This window comes from Acomys russatus, chromosome X (assembly GCF_903995435.1).
Source record: "Acomys russatus chromosome X, mAcoRus1.1, whole genome shotgun sequence".
NCBI lineage: Eukaryota > Metazoa > Chordata > Mammalia > Rodentia > Muridae > Acomys > Acomys russatus.
In genome coordinates, this window is record NC_067169.1 from 124099863 (window position 1) to 124122963 (window position 23101).

Genomic DNA, 23101 nt, shown 5'->3' on the forward strand with positions numbered 1-23101 from the left:
CTCAAAACCCATTTCCAGTGATGTATTTCCTCCAGCAAGGTTCTATGTCCTAATGGTTCCATCACTTCCCCAAATATCATCAGTTGGGGATGAAATGCTCAAATATATAAGACTATGGGGAACATTTCTCATTGGAGGCTGTTACAAGGAATCCATGAAGAACATGGCTTTTTTCTAAAAGTTACTGGGTGATCTGGTAATAGTAGATTCTTTCTCAAAAAATTTAAAATCCTAAGGAAGGGAACTTATTTCTTTGGCCTAGCTTAGATACCCATCTCTAGGCCAGTTAAGATGCAGCCAAGAATATGGGACACATGGATCAACTGTTTATCTCTGGACCAACACTGTGACCATGGAGGTTCAGGCTTTAAAAGGCGGAACATTCTGTTTGAAATATATTTAAAAGGGTCAAGTTATTTTTTTTTTTAATTTTAAATACAGGGTCTTACTTTATAGCCCATGTTGTCCTAGAACTTATAGTGATCCTCCTGGTTCATCTTCTTGAGTGCTAATATTAGAGGTGTATACCAACAAGCCTTATTAGTAATGCTTGGGGTTTCTATGCTCCCAGTATTAAAAATAAAACATGTGTTAGACAATGCACTGTCCCTGAGCCATACTCTAGCCCCCATAGGAAGTAACTCTGGGGCTAGAGAGATGGCTCAGAGGTTAAGAGCACTGACTGCTCTTCCAGAGTTCCTGAGTTCAATTCCCAGCAACCACATGGTGGCTCAGAACCATCTATAATGTGATCTGGTGCCCTCTTCTGGCCTACAAGTGTATACACAGGCAAAACACTGTATACATAATAAATAAATCTTTTTAAAAAAGTAATTCTAATGAATGAGGAACATATATAATTTTAGGAAGAAAAATAGTATTTTTCTAAATCTTTGTTCTTATATGGACCAATGACTGCATGCAAGTTATAATGTTATATTGTTGGGCATGGTACCTGTATCTTTATTGACTGTGGTGGTGGGTACGATAGTACTGCCTCAACAAATATAATTTTATAATAAACATTATTATATATTTTTATATTTACTACAACATTATATGCTAGGGAAACAACAAATGTATACAATGAACCTATCTTGAATATTCTAGTAACTTTGAGGTACATATGGTAGAATTAACATTGGAGTCCTCAATTAAAGATCATTTTGCTTCTTGAATCTTTGCCTTTCTTGGGAACTACTTACAGAAGTTTATATTAGTGAAGCTCTCTTTCTTGTGGGACAAGACTTTTTCATAGGCAGATTAAAGAAGGTTGATGTTCTTCCTCCTAATATAGCTCTTCCATAATATCAAGAACTATAGGAAAAGATAAATCCTTATCACCATCACCTTCTATAAAAATCAAAGCAAATCTTGAGTTTTCAGGGGCTACCTTTCTCATAATTTTAAAAAAGTCTGCCCATTAATGAAAGTAAAAAAGAAGGAATACAGAGCAGAAAATGTGTGAGAGAGAAAACGATGCTGATGGTATCATTGAATCCTTGGACCCAACCACACCCAGTTCACTTCATAGAACTTTCCAGTTATATAAACAAAATTCAACATTATATATACAAATGCATGCACTGTAGAGCAGTGGTTCAGAGTACAAGTTTTAGGATTGGATGGGTCTAGTTGTGGATCTGATTCCACCACTAGCAAGCACATGGCCTTGAACATATAAGTAACTATTGCTGATATTGTTATTAAATTATCCAAGAGAATGGATACAATTCAGATGTGACATTGTAATGGTTTAGAATGCCCCTCAAAGTATCTTGTTCTGGAGACATGGTCCAAATGTGACAGTATTGAGACATTTAGGAAAGAAAGGATAATTTTGGCTCATTGTTTCAGATCTTTAGATTTGTAATTACTTAGACTATTTTATATTATATAGAGCAGTCACTACAGTTGATGCTCTTAGAACTCAGAAGTATTTGTAAAATAATCCTTTTACTTGGTAAGGTATCCAGCTAAAGTTTTATTTTATAGTAATCCAAAACGGAGTAACATGGCCCTTATTATCAAGAACATGCTTCTCATCTTTCTATAACTAGAACAGCAAGACAAAGGAGAATTTGACCTACCCTCAGAAGCTTTCCAGTACGAAACACCAACAGCATGAAGACTGACAGGATGAGAAGCCATATTTTTAAGTGTAATGACCACAGTGTCATGAACCTCAGTCCAGATGGTAGGACCCAGCAGACCTGTTAAAATGAGATGTCCCTCAAACATTACTTGAAGGGTAGCATACCAGAAAAGCTCTCATTATAAGAGTGAGGGTTAAAGTCACAGTAGAAAAGCATACCACTCTGAAAATAATGAATAGCAGTTATGCTTTCCACTAACCCTAGTTTAGCCTCAGGGTTGTTCTGAGGAACTATTTCTGACAAGTCATTCAATGTGTTCATTAATTTAACTATCTAGGGAAACAGCATTAAAAGCAAATAAAACAAATGCAAAAGTCTTGAGGAATAAATAAGTTTGGTATAGTTGAATAAGATGGATGAATTAACGAGAATGACCAGTAGAATAGGACAAAATAAGATTATAGAGGAACACTAGGAACAAGTATGTAGGATCTTACTTATGGGAGGAAAAAAGCAACGAGGGATCATAAGTGATTGTTATCACACGTGGGTAGACAGTCCATGACACAGAAATTTTAAAAAATTTAAGCATATAGTCTCTGTATATTTTTATAAGATGCCTATAAATAGTTTATTGAATGAACTAGACTCAGTGGCATGAAAATATGAAATACCTTTGTTTTTCCAAAATGACCACAGGTTTGAATTGCATTCTGTGGATTTCTCTTTCTTGAACTTTGATCAAGCCTAAATCTTTTCTAGTAATCTTCAACTATTAACAGATGGTAATGGTTTTAGGTGTTAACAATTTCAGTTCCTTTTAACCACAAACTTTGACATCCTCTGAATTTTAAAGCTCCTTTTATCCCGCTGCTAAATTTTGAACAGCTCAAAAAACTTTAGCAAGTAAAAGCACTTTTGTTGAGCTGGGTATGGCGGTGCACACCGGTAATCCCAGCACTTGGGAGGCAGAGTCAGGCAGATCACTGCGAGTTCGAGGTCAGCCTGGTCAACAGAGTGAGTCCAGGACAGCCAAGGCTACACAGAGAAACCCTGTCTTGAAAAAACAAAACAAAACAAAAGTGCTTTTGTTGGCAGCTTCTTTTCTTAATCCTTCTCAAGTGGCCTCCCTTCCATTTTGGAGTAGGGAGCATATTAAGAATGTTTAAAAAAAAAAAAGACAACTCAGAAGGAAGGACAGCAGGTTACCAAGGAGAGACTTGATACCCTATGAGAATATACAGGGGGAGGTAATCCCCCTCAATCACAGTCATAGGGGAGGGGAATAATGGGAAAATGGGGGGGGGGAGGAATGGGAGGATACAAGGGATGGGATAAACATTGAGATGTAACAAGAATAAAATAAAATAAATTTCAGTTACATCAAAAAAAAAGACAAAATAAAGGGTTGGGGATTTAGCTCAGCAGTAGAGCGCTTGCCTAGCAAGCGAAAGGCCCTGGGTTCAGTCTTCAGCTCTGGGGAAAAATAAAGAATGTTTTCCAAAGAAATTCTCAAGAATAAACCTTAAACATTCCTAGCCTTCTTTTATGCAGGCTACAGAGGGGTCATGGGCCAAGGGTTGAAGAATCAGTTTGTGGCTACTACATGAGAAAAAAGTCTTTTGTTTTGTTTTGTTTTTTGTTTTTTGAGACAGGGTTTCTCTTGGCTGTCCTGGACTCTCTTTGTAGACCAGGCTGGCCTTGAACTCACAGTGATCCACCTGTCTCTGCCTCCGGAGTGCTGGGCTACCATGGCCAGCAGGAAAAAAAAAAAAAAAAAAAAAAAAAAAAAAAAAAAAAAGCCTTAATCAAGGCTGAGGCCTCTCTTTAGAACAGGAGAGTATTTGTTTCCTACAATTCTCAGCAACAATTCTCAGCAACAAAGACAGGTAATGGTGGCATTGCTAAGTAATGGAGCACTTGCTTAATATATGCAAGGCCCTGGGTTGGATCTCTAGCATTGACAAAAACATTCGTAATACAGAAAATATCTTAAGATCTTATTACATGTTTGTTTGACATCTAAGTAGAAATAAACAGTTCATATTTAGAGAAGGGGTCAAAACTAAATATAGAAGTGGAGTTATCAGAATATAGATGAAATTTTACTATTTTTTAATTAATTTATTTATTCACTTTACATCCTGATTGTTGCCCCCTCCCTCCTCTCCTTCTGGTACCACCCTTCCTCCCTCTTCTCCCAATATCCTGCCCTACACCTCAGAAAAGGTAAGCCCCACTACTAACCCACTCTAGCACATTGAGTCACATGAGGACTGAGTACATCCTCTTCCCCTGTGGCCTGGTGAGGCAGCCCCTCCAGGGGGAAGTGATTAAAAAGCAGGCGAAGGAGTCCATGTCAGAGATAGCCCCCACTCCCCTTTTTTAGGGGACCCACATAAAGCCCGAGCTGCCTATTGGCTACATCTGCAAAGGGGAATTTTTGTTTTGTTTTGTTTTTTCGAGACAGAGTTTTCCTGTGTAGCTTGACTGTCCTGGACTCGCTTTGTAGACCAGGATGGTGTCAAACTCACAGCGCTCCACCTGCTTCTGCCTCCCGAGTTCTGGGATTAAAGGCCTGTGCCCAGCGCAAAGGGGAAATTTTAAAGCTACAAAACTATAGAAGATAAATCTGCATCAAAGAGAGAAAGAAAAGGATATAATCCAAGACCAATTCTGTAGGAGTCAAGCAGAAGAGACAAAAAACACAGAAAGTTTATTTCCTTGAACATTGCAGTTAAAGACACCTAGTTTAAGAATATAACCTTTGGTAACCAGCAAAGTGCAGCCCTGAGGTTAGAGACCCTTGCTGGGAAATGAGGTGCCTACTATAATTAGCATTCACAATATTGTTTTTATTACCCATCCAGGGTGGCCTGGGCTTGGCAATGTTGAAAAGGTGGTCCGTGTACTCTACAAACACAGTCTTTTTGTACTTGATGGAGGTGTTGAATGGGAAAGATGCTGGTATTCTAGGAAGAAATCTGGATAAAGAAAAGAAAAAGTCATTTATTTTGAAGGACTTTAATTGCTCCCACTTCAAAATTCAACTTGGAAACCCCTTTCTTCATCTCACTTTCCTCTAATATCTACAAGCAAATTAGAACTTTCACACACACTCTGAACTGGCTTCTTTCATTTCTCTAGATTTGTTGCTTCAGATATTGTCCCACCTCTCCACAATAATTTTCTGCAAAATAAAGAACAAAAATTGGGAAATTTTAGGCAAATTTTTTTTTTGTGTGTGTTTGTTTCAAAAGCTGTAAAAATCAAGGTCAGCTTTTGCTCAGGCATTTACTTCATCAAGCAGGACCTTTATCTACCCAAAGCCGTAAAAATCACATAAACACAAACAAAACTATCAGCATTTGAACAATGTTAGTTGGGTGTATTTTTGCCTAATTTGATTTGGACAATTTAATGTCAGCTATAAATGCATAGAAAGACTAACCTCTAAGCTTGGGCAGAGACTTGCTTATAAATCTGAAAAGTTAAATGTAACAAGTGCATTATACACAAAGGGTGGGAGCAAGGTTGTGAGACCTCCTTCAGGAGGGGGCTTGGGAGACGGCTCAGCAGTTAAGAGCACTTGTTGCTTAGGCAGAGATCCCAGGTTCAATTCCCAGAATCGACATAACCACTCTCAATTGTCTGTAACTCCAGTTCCAGGGGACCCGACACCTTCTAGCTTCTGTACACATGTGCTGCACAGACATGCACATTCAGAAAAAATACTCTGACACATAAAATAAAAATAAACCATTTTTTTCAAAAGACCTTCATGAGACATGCAGACACCTAAACCACAGAGACACTATAGTGACCATGGGACAATCTATCTTGGCACATAGCATGGCAGAGCCACCCAGCAATTCCCTATGTTTGTATCCCCAAAGCTGTAACAAGCAGTAAGGATGAAAAATGTGCTCCCTGAACTCTTTTAGCAAAATGTAGAACTGTATCTGTCCGGCAATAGAGTAAATTCTGCCCTGCCCTGCCACATATGTATGTGCAGGTCCTCTGCAGTTATATACAAAAGGAATGAAGAGCAGAAAGGCCTAAAGACACAGCAGACAGAAGGCTGCACCCTCTCAGAGAGCCTCTCTGTGGCTGCTAGTGTATGTGAACGTGGAAGGAAAGGTGGGAAGGGAGGAGTAGCTGAAAGAATGAGGCACGTTACCTTCTAAGAAAGGGAACAAGTAGCTAGCTGGGCAGCAGTGGCACATGCCTTTAGTCCCAACACTAGGCAGGCAGAGGCAGATGGGTTTCCGAGTTCGAGGCTAGTCTGGTTCTACAAAGTGAGTTCTAGGACAGCCAGGACTACACAGAGAAACCTTGTCTCAAATAAATAAATAAATAAATAAATAAATAAATAAATAAATAAAGTAATAAAGTAATAAGTAGAAGGGATATCTCAAGCGGTGACCAACTTTGGTTCCATTCACACAAAGAAAAACCTGCTAGAAGAACAATCCAGCCACAAAGGAAGACCCACTCTTCCAACTTAGCTCTGACTATCACTCCACTCCAGGGTTTCCAGGATATCTTACAGCCAGTTGACTGGCTCTGCCAACAGACGGCCTTGACAAAAGACATTCTATACTGGCTGTGGGCCAAGGGCCAAGGGTTGATAAGAAATCTCTTCCAGTAAAAAGAGTTTCTTTGCAGAGAAATGCATGGGTCAGAGGCCTAAGCTAACTGTATAAACAGGGGGCCAGGGGCCCTACTCATCCACTTCTGCTTCATCACACTTGTAGCTTTGCAGGAGATATCTGATAATGACCAGTTTCTGTGGAAAGGCACTCCCCTGGAATTATAGATGGATCAGCATCATACACTGGTATAAGATTAACAAATGACTACTGGTATACCACAAGCCATTTGTTGGTGGCGTTGATACATAGTGAGAGAGGAAAGAATGCCTCCAAATAGGCCAAAACTTTAACCAATGCTACAAACTGTTTAGTATATTAAAAGAGAGATTGTATAGGGTTTAGTTATATACAGATTATTCCTGTTATATAGATTATGTTCAGCAACAAATGCCTTTCTTTTCTTTTTTTACATTTAAAAATTTTATTTATTACATATACACGCTAGAAGAGGGCACTAGATCTCATTATAGATGGCTGTGAGCCACCATGTGGTTGCTGGGAATTGATCTCAGGACCTCTGGAAGAGCAGACAATGCTCTTATCCACTGAGCCATCTCTCCAGCCCAGAAGAAATGTCTTAACAATCCACACTAGCTAAGCTTTTAATAGGTTCACCTCTTTGCCCTTTGTCACCTATTCCTAATAAGCCAGTAACAGAGACTAATACTGAGTTCCTAATGTCTCTACCTATCATGGAGACCAACCTGTTTCTCCATATAATGGCAACTACTGTGGATTCCTTCCATGCTAGAAATGACTATACTTCATTTTTATAGGCAGACACACATAATCTAGGTATGGGTTAATTTTTCCTACGCATAGTGCTTCCACCCACATGACTATCTGAAGCCTTATAGAGACTTTGAGTCTAGGATCATGTTATATCACACCATGAAAACATTGCTCATAAAAAAAAAAAATGTGTTGGTAAGGTAATGGCCAAGGTATCCATTAGCTCGGTTTCATTCTGCCCATGCAGAATCTGTCAAAAGACAAAGATGAGGATCCAGCACAGAAGCAGGTCTCTGTGACGATAGAGGGAACACATTCAAAGATGATTCTCCATTCTTATGAACAATGATACATGGATTTGAAAACTAAAGAGTGGTTAAACAGGGGAGAGGGCACATTCCCCTTGATCCGCCAGACCCCTAGTGATCCACCTAGGGAATTTGTAATCCTTTTCCCTGACCTAGTAAGCCAGGTGGGTTCAAAGGTCCTTGTAGCAAATCGTCAAATATCCTAATGAAATAGAAGCTAGGCCAGCTGCTTGGGAATTTGTAGCTAACTCCTGTGAAGAGAAGAATCATCAGGTCTGGAGAGGAATGCCTTTTCTACTTACTTTCTGCTATTATCTTGAGCAGCAACTGAGGATATATTTAAGCATACTCTAATATTATCCATCTCTAAAAATGTCCATAGCATTGGTCTTGGCTATGTGTAGTTGTGTATCATTGAGTGAATCCCTCCCTCTGGTTCCTAGCTCTTTACTCCTTTGAGACTCAGGCCACTTCATATTCAGCAACCCATCTCTAGTTTGTTACCTTCATCTTTCTTTCTCTCTCCTGCCTCTCTCTTTCTTTATTTTTTCTATTTGGTTAGCTTAGCTCTACTGAGTATGCTCTACCTATTTTCTTCTAATATTTTGTTATGAATAAGGCTCTCACCCATATCCAGAGATAGGTAACTATCATAGTGTTTTTATTTTAAACATTTCTAACTCGTAAGATAAAAGATGGATACATAGCAAGTGAGTTGTGTGGTGGTCCATGACTGTAATTTTAGAATTTAGGAGTCAAAAGTAGGAAGATCATTGGAAGTTTAAGGCCAGCCTGATTTACATTATTCCAGGCCAATGAGGACAACAAAATAAGACCCTGTCTTAAAAAAAAAAAATACAAGAACAGCCAGGTGTGGTAGCACAGGCCTTTAACCCCAGCACTCGGGAGGCAGAGGCAGGCGGATTGCTGTGAGTTCAAGGCCAGCCTGGTCTACAAAGTGAGTCCAGGACAGCCAAGGATATGCAGAGAGACCCTGTCTCAAACAACAAAACAGAAGAAGAAGAAGAAGAAGAAGAAGAAGAAGAAGAAGAAGAAGAAGAAGAAGAAGAAGAAGAAGAAGAAGAAGAAGAAAAACGTTAAGACAACATACATAGAAAGTTTTATAGGGAAAGCTCTTGGATGAGCACACAAAATGAAAAGCAAAAGCATACAGAAATAACTTTTTTCCTTCTCTTAAGAAGCTAGAAAAGCTGCGCGGTGATAGCACAGGCCTTTAATCCCAGCACTCGGGAGGCAGAGGCAGGTAGATCACTGTGAGTTCAAGGCCAGCCTGGTCTACAAAGTGATTCCAGGACAGCCAAGGCTACACAGAGAGAAACCCTATCTTAAAAAATGAAAAATAAATAAATAAATAAATAAGGTCCAGGCCTAAGCAAGCTGTGGTTCAATTCAGAATTTAAAGTGACATACTAGATATGCCCAAGATCATCAGTTTATCATACCAGAATGTGTTATTGAGTTTCAGGATGATTATGTACCAGACAATATATAGCTCCCCAGCCTGAGACAGTCTCAGGATATTTCCTACTATAACAGAAACATGATTTGTTTACCTGACTCAGCTTCAGTGACAGTAAGTGGTACAGTGTTTCAAGGTTCACTTTGTTTCCTCCTAACTTTTGTGTTTCCTTTGGAATTTGATATATAATTCTACCAAATGTTCTTGGCAATAATTATCCCTGGCATGAATTGTTCTTTCACATTTTATCTAAAACCAGCTAGAAAAACTATTATATTTTCAGACCCTTGCTTAGAAGAATCTGAGCAGCTGCAGGAACAGATAATGTAAATTTGAATTTCCTTAGCTATTTATTTCAAACTTTGGCAGAGTCTGTCAGGAAGTGCTTAGAGTCAGCTTGTTCTGTTGTCAAACAAAAATTCTACTATCTTTTCTGGTAAATTCATGTGACTTCCTGAATAACAGAAATCTAATGAATTATTTACTTCATTAAATTCACTTTTAGTGGTGTGTGTCTATGTGTGTGTGTGTGTGTGTGTGTGTGTGTGTGTGTGTGTAGGTCAGAATCTGATATTGGGTGTCTTCTATCTCTCTCCATCTTATTTCATCTTTATTACGTGTTTGTATCTGTGTGAGTATATGCCACATGAGTGCAGGTACCTGCAGAAGCTGTAAGATGGCTTTGGATCCCATAGACTTGAAGCCACATTCCTGTAATTTCATCACTCTGAGAAGCAGAGACAGGCAGATTTCTATGAGTTCGAGGCCAGCCTGGTCTACAAAGTGATTCCAGGACAGCCAGGGCTACACAGAGAAACCCTGTCTTGGCAAAAAAAGAAAGAAAGAAAAGAAAATGACCAGCCTATGAAAAGCAATCTACGTATTCAATGGAATTCCCATCAGCATTGTAGCTTCATTCTTTATAGAAATATAAAAATAACTATCTTAAATTCATATGTAACAAAAGGATCCCACACAACCAAAGAAATCTTGAGCAAAAATAAAAATACTGTAGGAGGTAATAGTATAGCTGATTATGAGTTATGCTACTGAGACACAGTAACAAAAAGAACATAGCACTGGCACAAAACCTGACAAATAAATGGAGTTGAATAGAAGGCCCCAATGTAGGTCCATGATCCTACAGTGTAGGCATGAGGTTATTATGTAATTCAAATTCTTATTTCTGCATCCTCCATATCTGGTTGCAAGCCTTGTTCTGTGAATCTCCTGTCTCAATGTTGTATAAACTCTGCTCCCCAATTGTCCCCCTGGCACGCCAATAATGCAGCTTACAGCCAATCACTGAGCAGGGGAGAGACTAGGGCTGGACCTCCTGACAGCCAAGGGAGGAGGAGTTAGAAGAAAAGGGGATGCGGCCACAGGCAGAGGCGCAGGAGAGATGAAGAAGATTCAATTGGAGTAAAGAAAGAACTAAAAAGCAAGCAACTTGGAGATTTTGGCAAAGATGGAGTCAGGATAACATAGAGGAATAAGAACAGACTAAAACTGCTCAAGATTATGTTGTAAAGCTTTATAAACAAAATAAGAGTCTCAGTTATTTGTGTGATAGTCGGGTTAAGAGAGAAACTAAGGCCGGGCGTGGTAGTGCATGTCTGTAATCCCAGCACTCAGGAGGCAGAGGCAGGCAGGTCTCTGTGAGTTCAAGGCCAGCCTGGTCTACAAAGCGAGTCTAGGACAGCCAGGGCTACACAGAGAAACCCTGTCTCAGAAAAACCAAAACAGAGAGAGAGAGAGGAGGAGAGAGAAGAGAGAGGAGAGAGGAGAGAGAGAGAGAGAGAGAGAGAGAGAGAGAGAGAGAGAGAGAGAGAGAGAAACTAAGAGAAACAACTACAGCTATATAAAAATAACTGTAGCCAACTGATTTTTGACAAACGGGCCAAAAAACATGCACAGGAGAAATGATGACATATTTAACAAATGGTGCTGAACAAACTGGATATTTACATGTAGAACAAAGACACAAAATCCTTAATCTCTAACCCTGTACAAAATAAATTCCAAATAGCTAAAAGATTTCAATATTAGATATGAAACTCTGAAATTGCTAGAGGAAAGAAGTTGGGAGCACACTTCAAGATATAGGGATAGGTAAGAACTTTCTGAATAAAATATATTTCTGATCACTCAGGAAATAAGGCCAATAGTCAGCAAATGGGGCCTGTACATCAAAGGAAACCATCCATCAAGTAAAGAGTCCACCTATAGAATAGAAAAGAATTTGCTACCTATACATTATGTAGATCATTAATATCTAGAATATACAAAGAACTAAAAAAATCAAATCAAAACAAAAAACAAACATTCCAAAGAAGAGAGGCAACCAAATCCTACCCACTTATGTCACCTATTAACCACATCAGTTCCCAGCATGATGTGATAACCCTAAGGGTGCCATGCATATCTTGGTGGTAATAGCTCTCTAATTGGACTTAAGACCCACTCAACAAGAAGAAAGCCATGCCTGGTACTAGAAACCTAGATAACTACACAGTGCTAATGAAGTCATGAATATTGGAGAACTTGTATCAACTACCTCATTAAGCCAACCAGTAAAATTCCTAATGACAATCTAAACTTCTTTTTCTTATACCCACAGATAAGTGTAGTCTTTACCTCTCATCAAGGAAACTTCTCTTCATAACAGATGGAGTCCGAAACAGAAAAACACAACCAATCAAAGTGCATAGTTATGTATCTCAGTCCCAATGGACACATCTATAAAGCATTTCTATACTGAAGGCTCAGGAAACATTTTGGGAGAGGGTGTGGAAAGGTTGTAAGAGCCAAAAGGTTGTGGACTTTGCTGTGAGATTGTATCCCATAATAATATCAGAAACTACACCCATAAAGTTCACCAACATGACTGCCCAAATGTGACTTGAGCAAGGATGACACCAATAGATCGGCCAAAGTGGACAGGACAGGGAAAAGCCCATGAAGCCTTGACCCTACACAAAGAACTACAAGCAACCAAGGAGTGCTAAGAGAGGTAGAAATAGTCTTCCTCAGGAAAGAGCACACCAGTTGGCTATTTAATAACAAATGGTCAGCCCCCCAAAAATACATACAAGCAACATTATACAGACTGAGAAGGTTATATTTAGGAACATGTATGCATATATACACATATCTAAGCAATGACAATTAATGAAAAAGATGCTATAAGTTTGAAAGAGCAATATATTGGACAATTTGGATGGAAGAAAGGGAAGGGAGAAATGTAATTATATTGGATTCTCAAAAAAAGCATTATTGAACAAAAAGAAACAACTAAATTTTAAAAAGGTTGTAGAGGTGAACAGAGTTCTCATTAGAAGAAATGCAAAAGCTAATAAACACTTCAAAAAGTGTTTAACATTATTAGCAACTAGAGAAATGTAAATTAAAACTACTTTGAGATTCCGCTAATCCCAATTAGAATGCCTATCATCCTCATCCTCCTCCTTCTCCTCCTCCTCATCATCATCAAAAAAAAAAAAAAAAATCAAATGATAACAAGTTCTGGTGATGATATGGGAAAGAGAAACTCTTATCCATGGAGTGTAGACTGGTGCAACCACTCTGGAAAACAGTGTGGGGGTCTTCAAAAAGCTACAAATAGAACTACTATAGGAACCAGGTATGCCACTTGCAGGTATATGCCCAAAAGATTCTATATTCTATTACAGAGGTATTTGTACTCCCATGTCCATTGCTGCTTTATTCACAATAGCAAGAAAATGAAATTAGTCTATGTATCCATCAACTGATGTATAGATAATGAAAATGTAGTGCATATATGTAAGGAACTGTATCAGATCAGGACCCCCATGACCAAGTTCTCAGCACAAAGGAGGTTTATTTGCCCCAGAGTAACAGAGGGCATGGAATAAGAGACAAAGACAGGAGGTAGAGCAGAAAGTGGAGGGAACAGGGAGAAAGGGGAAAGGGTATTTGTCCTGAGGTGTGTGTGTCGGGGGGGGGGGGTGTTGGGACATAGGACTGCCTCTGCATGGAGAGACCTATAGCCCATAGGCAAATGGCAGTTTATAAAGGCAAAAGGGGAAAGCCCTGGGTTAGGACGACCTGTTAATTAGGTGAGCCAAAGGGGGCTTCTGATTGCTGGACTTCAGTGCTTTGACAGCTGGACCTTGGTAGTTGGCCTCTAGAGGAGGAAGTGGCCAAGCAAGGGAACAGACCCTGGTGGCTGGCTTTAGGAAAGTAATCTAACAGTTTTTGTTTTTCTGTTTGATTATTTGTTTGTTTGTTTTTAGAAAGGTAGAGGGAAAAGGGGAGAAAGACAAGGCCTGCAAGAGCCATGTTTGCCATTCTCAGGCTGGCCAAAGTTCTTCAATATACCCAATGGAATTCTATATAATTGTAAAGAAAAACAAAACCATGAAAATCACAGGAAAGTGGACAAAGCTGGAAAACAGAAAAAGCAATGCCACATGTTGTTGGAGGAAGGTCCAACTGTGTTTCCAAATGCTAATTACAGTGCCTTAAGATCTGGGTACCACCTTAGCATTGTCATTGTTATGAATGTTGAACTATCTTCTGTAACCATGAAATGATAAGGAATGTTCCCCAATTATCCCTGGTGAGCTAAATAAAGATGCTGAAGCCTATGACTGAGTAGAAAACACAGTTTTAGGTTCCTGGGCTTGGGTTCAAGAGATGAGAGGAGAGAGGGAGAAAGCAGCAGAACAGAAGGAGAGGAGGAAGCCAGAGAGAGAGAGGAGTGGCCATGAAGCAAGATGGCGCTGAGCATGTGGCTACAGGAACAGACTGCTGAAGAAGCCGCCCTTGGAGTCATCAGAAGGCAAGTGATTGGCTTTTATGTGGGTTTTAACGGTACTAGGATTAGAGTAGCTCAGAATCTGCCCAGGGTAAGTGCTTACAGCTTCAAAATAAATCATAGTCTCTCTGTGTCAGTCATCGGGGAGCTAGCTGGTTAAAGGAAACTACTGCCTTAATAATTTACTCAATTGATTAATATAGAAAGAACAACTTGTCTTTCTATAATAACATGTCCTCTCTTATTTGTGCATATTAGCTCTGAATATTTAGGGGAAGGAGTAGAAGGAAATCAGAGAGAGAGGAACGAAAGAAGATAAATAACACTAAGGATATTTGGAAAATGTAATGGAAGCTTTGTTTTATTTAAAAACTCCGTTATGATGGCCAAGCATAGTGGCACAGGCCTGTAATCCCAGCACTCTGGAGGCAGAGGCAGGGGGATCTCTGTGAGTTCGAGGCCAGCCTGGTCTACAAAGCGAGTCCAGGACAGCCAGGGCTACACAGAGAGACCCCATCTTGAAAAACCAAACCAAACCAAACCAAACAAAAAGCTCAATTATGTTATATAAATGTTTTTGTTTTAATACCAAGTGTGGGATATGGAGCTGAATTAGTTTATCCATAGCTTTTAAGTATAATTGCCTCATACAGAGGCATGGTCTTTGCCAGCTAAGATAGTTTGATTCTGAGGACTTGGAGAGGGTATAAATATCAGATTCCAGCCAGGCGTGGTGGCACACGCCTTTATTCCCAGCACTCGGGAGGCAAAGGCATGTGAGTCGCTGTGAGTTCGAGGCCAGCCTGGTCTACAGAGTGTGTCCAGGACAGCCAAGGCTACACAGAGAAACCCTCTCTCGAAAAAACAAACAAACAAAAATATCAGAGCAGAGAGAGAGAGAGAGAGAGAGAGAGAGAGAGAGAGAGAGAGAGAGAGAAACACTTTGAGGAGAGGGTTGGAGGAGGAAGAAGGGCTATAGGTTCTTTTTCTGTTTACTGGTTAGCTAGACTGCTGGATATCCTGACAACTGAGATTGGTATTGCCCTAAAGAACTGCCCCAATGACCCTACCCAACAGAAAGTAGCTAAAGAGAACTCCACCCCCTCCCCTCACTAACCTTCTTTCTCTCCTACCTAGTGTTGGGGGTTGGTGGAAGGGAGGTAGAGGCATAAGATAACCAAATAAAGTAGATTAAAAAGTAGTGCCAACAGGAAGAGCCATAATGAAATTTATTACTTATAAGCTTATTTTAAAATACACATACAGAGGCTGAAGAGGTGGCTCAGTGGTTAAGAGCACTGACTGCTTTTCCAGAAGGCCCCAGTTCAATTCCCAGCACCCAGATGCCAGCTCACACCTGTCTGTAACTCCAGTTCCAGGGGATGTGATACCTTCACAAAGACATACATGCAGGCAAACCACCAATGCACATAAAACAAAATAAAGCAATTATTAAAAATGCACATATAGAGCCGGGCATGGTGCGCATGCCTTTAATCCCAGTACTCGGGAGGTAGAGGCAGGCAGATTGCTGTGAGTTCGTGGCCAGCCTGGTTTACAAAGCAAGTTCAGGATAGCCAGGGCTATACAGAGAGACCCTGTTTTAAAAAACAAAAACAAAAACAGCACATATAATAAACATGTGTTCTCTCTCTCTCTCTCTCTCTCTCTCTCTCTCTCTCTCTCTCTCTCTCTCTCACACACACACACACACACACATTTTAATGCAGTTACCCTACACAGTGAAATAATATTTCCCTGGGAGCCATAGTCTATCTAATAAAAACCCCAGTGTGTGTTAGTATGTTAAGTAAGTATTAGAGTTGTTAGTTGGGAGGGGTCCAAGGGACTCTCCAAAACAATATAGGCTAAAGATACCATTGGTATTCACCAATTAGTCATAGAATTTGGAGGAATTGAGCTAGTATTAACCCAGAAACCCCCTCCCTGGGAGTTAGTACTCAGTATCAGAAGGTGCTATGCAAGCTACCAGGAGGGAAAAGTTATCATCGGTTCTACCTAGCTTTAAAATCTAAAAACCACAACAATGATGAGACCAGCAAGATGCCTCAATAGTACAATAGTTGTACCTGTATCTTGGGGGTAACCAACAGCTGTGTAATTGGATCTAAAGTCCGTTCAGTTGGAGTGAACTCATTGCCTAGCCAAGAACATTTGGCTGAAGAGATAATAGGCCCTATAGGAGAACCTATTATTATCCTGCCACTAAAGTAATATAGTTTCCACCTGCCTTTTAAATATTCATCCTTACATCACAGATAAGTACAGCTGTGACATCTCATCAAAGAAGCTTCTTTGTACAGTAGAGTGTACTAGAGAGAGCTACAAGTGGTCAAAATACAGAGAATAGGTGACCATGGGATCCAGCTTTATATATAGGGCTAAGGAAACATAGTGGAAATGTAGGTAGAAAGACTGTAAGGGTCTGAGGACCAGAATAACTGTTTTGTGATGGTGTTTTTGGACAGTGTTTTTGCATTGACTCATAAATTTGAGAGGGAGTAGTTGGGGGATTTGAGAAAAGACAGAAGTGGATAAGGGGGTAAAAATGATGCAAGTACAATTTATTCATGCAAAAAAAACTCAAAAAATAAGACAAAGGTGAAAAAAGGAAAGAACACACTATTTTTCATAGGTATTGGAAAATATAGCAAGATAAACAAAAAGAAACTAAGAAGAAATAATATGTATTAAATATAAAAATAATGAAACATTTAAAAACAACTCAGAAATGTTAGGTGTTGTGGTGCATACCTGTTATTACAGAACTTGGGAGTTAGAGACATGATGATCAGAAATTCAAAGTTATCTTCATCTACATGGCTAGTATGGGCTACATGAGATCCTGTCTCAAACAAAATAGAACCTCCAAATTCATTCTTTCAAAAGATCATCAACAACAAAACAGACAAATTTTGGCAAGCTTATTCACAGATAGCTAGCAAAGACACAGGAATTTAAGGGCATGTAACTACAGACAATGTAAAGGAATCATGAAAAAATAAAACACTGTAGCAAAGTTATTATAAATCTAAAAGAGCTGTCCATTGGAAATGTTATTAACACTATCCTAAATCTCACTGAGGCCAAGTAGGTAATTCTATAGAATTATAGTAGATAATTCTATAGAAAAAGATAAAATATTAATCAATTTACATGATAAAGTCAACCAAACTTTAATGTCAAAACTCAATAATGAGGATAAAAATAAATCTACAGAGCTGAGTGTGGTGGTGCCACAATGATAGGCTCTCTCATGCCATGCAAAATAAAAAGTCACGATAAACTAGAGCCATAAATGCAAAATTCTTACAACAAACTCTTGAAGGGCATACAAATAATCTTAAGGTGTGGAAGATATCTTTAACCAAAACCGTCAAATTTAAAGATGTGAAAATGAATTTTTGACTATATAAGTTAAGTATTTGATAAGTAATAAAGTAAGGCAAAAGATAGATAATCTTAGGAGAAATTATAATATGCATAAAGGAAAATGAATACATGTAATAAAAGTATTTTCGCAGTTTAAAAAATGGAAGACCTGGGCTTGGAGAGATGGCTCAGCAGTTAAGAACATGGCTGCTCTTCCAGAGGACCTGGGTTTAAGCCCCAGCGCCCACATGGCAGCTCACAACTGTCTGAAACTCAAGTTTTTCTGGATCCAACTCTCTCATGCAGACATACATGTAGGCCAAACACCAAATGTACATAAAAATAAAAAAATAAATAATTAAAAATGGAAGACGCTCAAAGAAGTATGGGCAAAATGTATAAAAACTAAAATCTAAAAAGTCAACTGTGATAGGTAACATGCATTTTAAAAGATACTGAATCTAATTAGAAATAAAATATTACAATAAAGATACAATATTATTATTTGCTTATAAGGCTGGAAAAATGAAATAATGTAGGTCTTATTCCTGATGCAAACGCTGAGGTAAGTACAAGCCCGTGCTCTGAAGATAAAAAGGTATGAAGAGTCTTAAACTTCCTAGAAATTAAAATTAAACAGCTGGTTGTGGAGGCACACGCCTTTAATCTCAGAATTTAGGAGGCAGAGGCAGGTGGATCTTTATGAGTTCTAGGCCAGCCTGCTCTACATAGTGAGTCCCAGGAGAGCTGGACATATATAGAGAGAACCTCTCTTGGGGCTATGTTCAGGATGTAAAGTTAATAAAATAAACAAACTTATTTAAAAAAAAAAAAACTAAACTAAAACTAAACCAGAACTATTTCCTTTGTTCCAGCAAGATACCACCAGAGAATCTGTTCACTAAAATAACAGCAATGTGTTGAGGGCTGTATGCCAGTGACAAAGCGCTCCTGAATAAAATAGGAGGCCCTAAAGTCAACCCCAAGTAGCACAAAATGAGTGGGTTAGTGAGTAAATGAACATATCAGCACATAATGGTATAGGATAGAGATCCCCCCACAGCAAATGGTAAATGTTTTCTTATATGACCCAGCTCTTATACAGATATTTAAAAGGATTAATTAAGGTTGTTTTTACTGACCTAGAGAGAATTCTACTCAGGGTTATTTAGTGAAAAAATAGAATATGTATAATATCCCATTTTTATAAAATTAATAGTGACCAAGAAAATCTCTCTCTCTCTCTCTCTCTCTCTCTCTCTCTCTCTCTCTCTCTCTCTCTCTCTCTGTGTGTGTGTGTGTGTGTGTGTGTGTGTGCCTGTGTATTGAACAAGACTGGGTGATGTGAAAGAAGAATGAGGAAGTGAAACACAACCAAAAATACTTATAAGGTATTTATGATATGACTATAATAGCATTTACAGTAGTATAATATATACATTGTGTTTAAATCCCCCCCGTCTCTTTTGGTATTTTGAGACAGTCTTATCAGTGTCCCAGGCTGGCCATAAGTACAGTATGTAGCCAAACCCGTCCTTGAACTCCTGATTTTCCTGCTTTCGTACTCCTGGCTATGTTTAAATCTTTGTGGTACACATCAAACACACACACACACACACACACACACACACACACACACTGAAAACCCAGATTGGTGGTGTATGCTTTTAATCCCAACACAGGATGATTTCTGTGAGTTCAAGACCAGCCGGGCCAACAAAGTGAGTTCCAAGATAGTCAAGGCCACAAAGTGAGACCCTGTCTTAAAACGAAACAAAACACAAACAAAAATTACAAGAAAGAAACAAAGTTAAGTATAAAATAAGCAATTTCAGCATTCAACTTTCTAAGCAAAGGTAGAATAACAAAGGGATCCAAATAAAATTAGAAAAATTGATTAATGAAATTAAAAAGCAGAAACTGAAATAATAGAAAGAAAAAATAATTAAATCAACCCAGAAGACACCTGTTGACAAAAAAAAAAAAAAAAAAAAAAAAAATCAATGAAGTTAGAAATATCCTATTTTAAAAGGAGGGAAAAAAGGATTGGATGCTCTAGAGGGAGAGAAAGGTAAAGAATGACAAAATCACAGACTAGTATATAATTCAGTTTCAATACATTATCAAATCAAGCTATAATAGATTTGAGAAGAGGTAGAAAAATTGAAATAAGTCATTATTATAATACTGAGAAGTTCATTTAATGGTCTAATCTCATCAGATAAACCAGAATTCTTTCCTAAAAATGAAAATCTTCTGGCACCATTGTAAATAGAATATAAAAGGTTACCATATACACACTCCTGAAAATTTCACTATTCTAATTCTTTTTATGGAGGGTTGGGGTAGGCCAGGGGAAATTCTATTCTTTCCACCCCATGCTCCTTGCCTCCTCATTTTCACCCTTCTCTTTAAGTTGCCAAGTGGCAGCATGCAACAAAGAGTCAATGAGCAAACAACAAAAACCAATGCACCTCTAGTCAAAGTCAGATCCTCACAATGTTGCACTTGACAGAGCATTTTTACCTTGAGTCCGTATGCAGCACACTGAGCAGGTCACTCTGCAGATAGTTCCAGAACAGTTCCACTGCACCCAGGTAGTATCTTCTGGTGGCACTAGAGCAGAAATTGAAAAGGCTCAGAAAGAAGCAAGTGAAGAGTGCTATTTGCATGGCTTTTAATCCTAGAAATACGTTCAATTAGAGAAGTGAAAATTTAACTCCTCTGAAATATCTTTAGCTGTCAAGAAGAAAAAAAGTAAAACTTTTATGATTTAGAGAAAAGTCCTAAATATTTTACAGAAGATTTTTATGGAAGTTCATCCGCTGTGAGTGACAGTAACACTAGCACTAAGCAGGGCTGAAAGGATTGCTTCCTTTTTGGCAGTGGGGAGCAGGCACAGGAAAAACTAGAATAGGAAATGGGTGGCTGTGCTAAGGTTTAACCCATTTCCCTCTGAGAGTCTCCTACTAAGTTTGAATCCTTGAGAAAAGGAACAGAATGCTGAGCTCTCAACTAACTGTACTCAATGTCCTAGCCTATTCTAAGTCTCTTCCTCAGTATCAGCAGCAAAGAAACTCTAGATGGTGAAGACTCTGGACTCTGTATGACATGTAAAGGCTTCCCCTTTGGGATTCACCAGATCCTAGCCTGCTTTCCCATAGGAACTTTCCAGCTGCCCTCATGGCCTGGAGACCCAGATAGGATGTCTGTGCCCTCTGTCCTGTTTGTTGTTGTTGTTGCTTTATTAACATAAATTAGAGTTATTTGTCAAGATAAACCTCAGTTGGAAAAATGTGTCCATCAGATGGCCTCGGGCCTCCAGTGATTAATATTAGAGGCCCCAGGTCATCGTAGGCAGAGGCAACCTTGGACAGGTCCTGAGTTGTATAAGAAAACAGGCATAAGGATCAAGTCAGTGTTCCTTCATGGTTTCTGCTTCAGTTCTTGTATCCAGTCTCCTGCCTGCCTGAGTTTCTGTCCTGACTTCCATTAGTGATGGGTTGTTCTCTGGAAGCATAAGCTGAAATAAACCCTGTCATCCCCATGTTGCTTTCGGTCACGGTGTTTTATCACAGCAATAGAAACCCTAACTAAGACATCCTCTCTCCTCAAAAAGCTAGAAACAAAGTTACCATCTTACCCAGCTACATCACCCTTGGGCATGCATCCGAAAGGATTCTACACCCTACTATAGGGATGCTTGTGTATCCATTGCTATTCAATTCACGATAGCCAGGAAATGGAAAGAGCCTGGATATCCATCAACTGAAGACTGGATAATGAAAACATGGTACATTCACAAAATGGGATTATATTCAGCTGTAAAGAAAAAATGAAATTATTAAATTTTCAGGTAAATAAATAGAACTGAAAATAATCATTCCCAGTGAGGTAAGCTAGGCCCAGAAAGACACATACCTCAGGTTCTCTCTAATATATGAATGCTAACTCTGAATCTTTAGATATGCATTTTAAATTGGAGTACCCAAAGAGATAAGGAAACTAGGAAGCAGACAGCAAGGGAAGGCAGATTCCATGGGAAGTGGGATAAAGACTGCAGGTAATAGGAAAAGGGAGGAATAATAATTGAGGAAGAGGGTTAAGTGGGGTGAGGATGGGAAGGCCAGGGAGAGAAGGGAGTATGGGGAATGAACACTAAAAGTATCAGAAAAGGCTACGGGAAAACCTACTACTGTAGAATCTTTCTAAAATATACCTGTATACAGACATACATAGGAGTTTAAATGGGGTGACTCCCACAACAGGGTGGCAATGCCCCTATTAAACACCATAGGCTAACAAATGCAAAGCCCGGTGCCAGGAATGGGTTACCGTTTTTGGAGTTGTTGGTGTCATAGACCTCCCCCCCAAACATAATAGGCTATTGTCATTTTTTTTTTTTTGGCAATTATTCTACAGAATTTAATGGTTAACACCTAGGGGCTGGAGAGATGGCTCAGAGGTTTAGAACACTGGCTGCTCTTCCAAAGGTCCTGAGTTCAATTCCCAGCAGCCACATGGTGGCTCACAACCATCTATAATGAGATCTGGTGCCCTTTTCTGACATGCAGGCGTACATGTAGGCAGGGCACTGTATACATAATAAATAAATAAATCTTTTTTAAAAAGACCCTATTGCTGATGATACATTCGAGTCCATAGATGTCATATGAGCCTTATGAACTACTATAATGGCTGGCATGCCAAGATAGCCTCGCTGGTATTGTAGTGACACAAATGTTACGGGAGTAACCAATCACTTTATGTTTGCAGTTAAGGCCTGCTCCACATGATAGAAATCATACCTGTTATTGGGCCCAAGCCACGTGGCTGCCTAAGTCATAGGGAAGAACCTAATATTACCGCTTTTCTAAATGGAGACAGAAATAAACTGCCCTCCAATTTCCTATCCTTGTGTCCATAAAGTAGGGCATCCGTCAACCCTCATCTGAAAAGCTTCTTATTGCAGTGGACTCACAACTAGTAAATGTACAGACAATAAGAGACAGTGAGCACTCGGGAGGCAGAGGCAGGCGAATTTGTGCAGAGTTCGAGGCCAGCCTGGTCTACAAAGCTAGTTCAGGACAGCCAAGGCTACAAAGAGAAACCTTGTCTCGAAAAAAAATTTTTTTTTAAAAATTGGCCACCTGCACGTGCAGGTAAAACATCCATATACATAAAATAAAAATAAATCTTTAAAAAATATATAAACTTTAAAAGGGGACAAGAAACAGCCATTACAATACAAGTGTACATTATTAATGTGGTTGGAATGCTTTAAAAATGTGTATGATGGCTGGGCATGGTAGGGCACGCCTGTAAATCCAGCACTCTGGGAGGCAGTAAATTCGAGACCAGCCTGGTCTGTAAATTGAGTCCAGGACAGCCAAGGCTGCACAGAGAAAACCTGACTCGAAAAACCAAAAAAAAAAAAAAAAAAAAAAAAGTGGGATGTGTTTTCCAGCACTGAAACAGCGTTGAAATGAGCTCCAGAATTAACATGTTAGTTGCTTAGATAAACACTCGAAAGGAAAGGAAGAAAGAAAGAAAAGAAAGAAAGCCGAAATAAACTGTCATCCCCAAGGCAAAACGGATTTCCGTACAAGTAGCAAGCATTCCTCTGCGCGCATGTC

At 39.2% G+C, this 23101-nt stretch overlaps 1 protein-coding gene across 1 annotated transcript in view; it reads right to left on the reverse strand.

The window, feature by feature from the left end:
- The window catches only part of F8 (coagulation factor VIII), a 102594-nt gene extending 82272 nt beyond the window's left edge, over positions 1-20322 (reverse strand). The window contains exons 1-3 of the mRNA XM_051141685.1: positions 19992-20322; positions 4959-5080; positions 2091-2213 (exon numbers count right to left, since the gene is read on the reverse strand). Of these exons, the coding sequence (XP_050997642.1) occupies positions 2091-2213; positions 4959-5080; positions 19992-20137 (391 nt within the window). The 5' untranslated portion in view covers positions 20138-20322. The remainder of the gene's footprint in view (positions 1-2090; positions 2214-4958; positions 5081-19991) is intronic.
- Positions 20323-23101: the final 2779 nt, after the last annotated feature.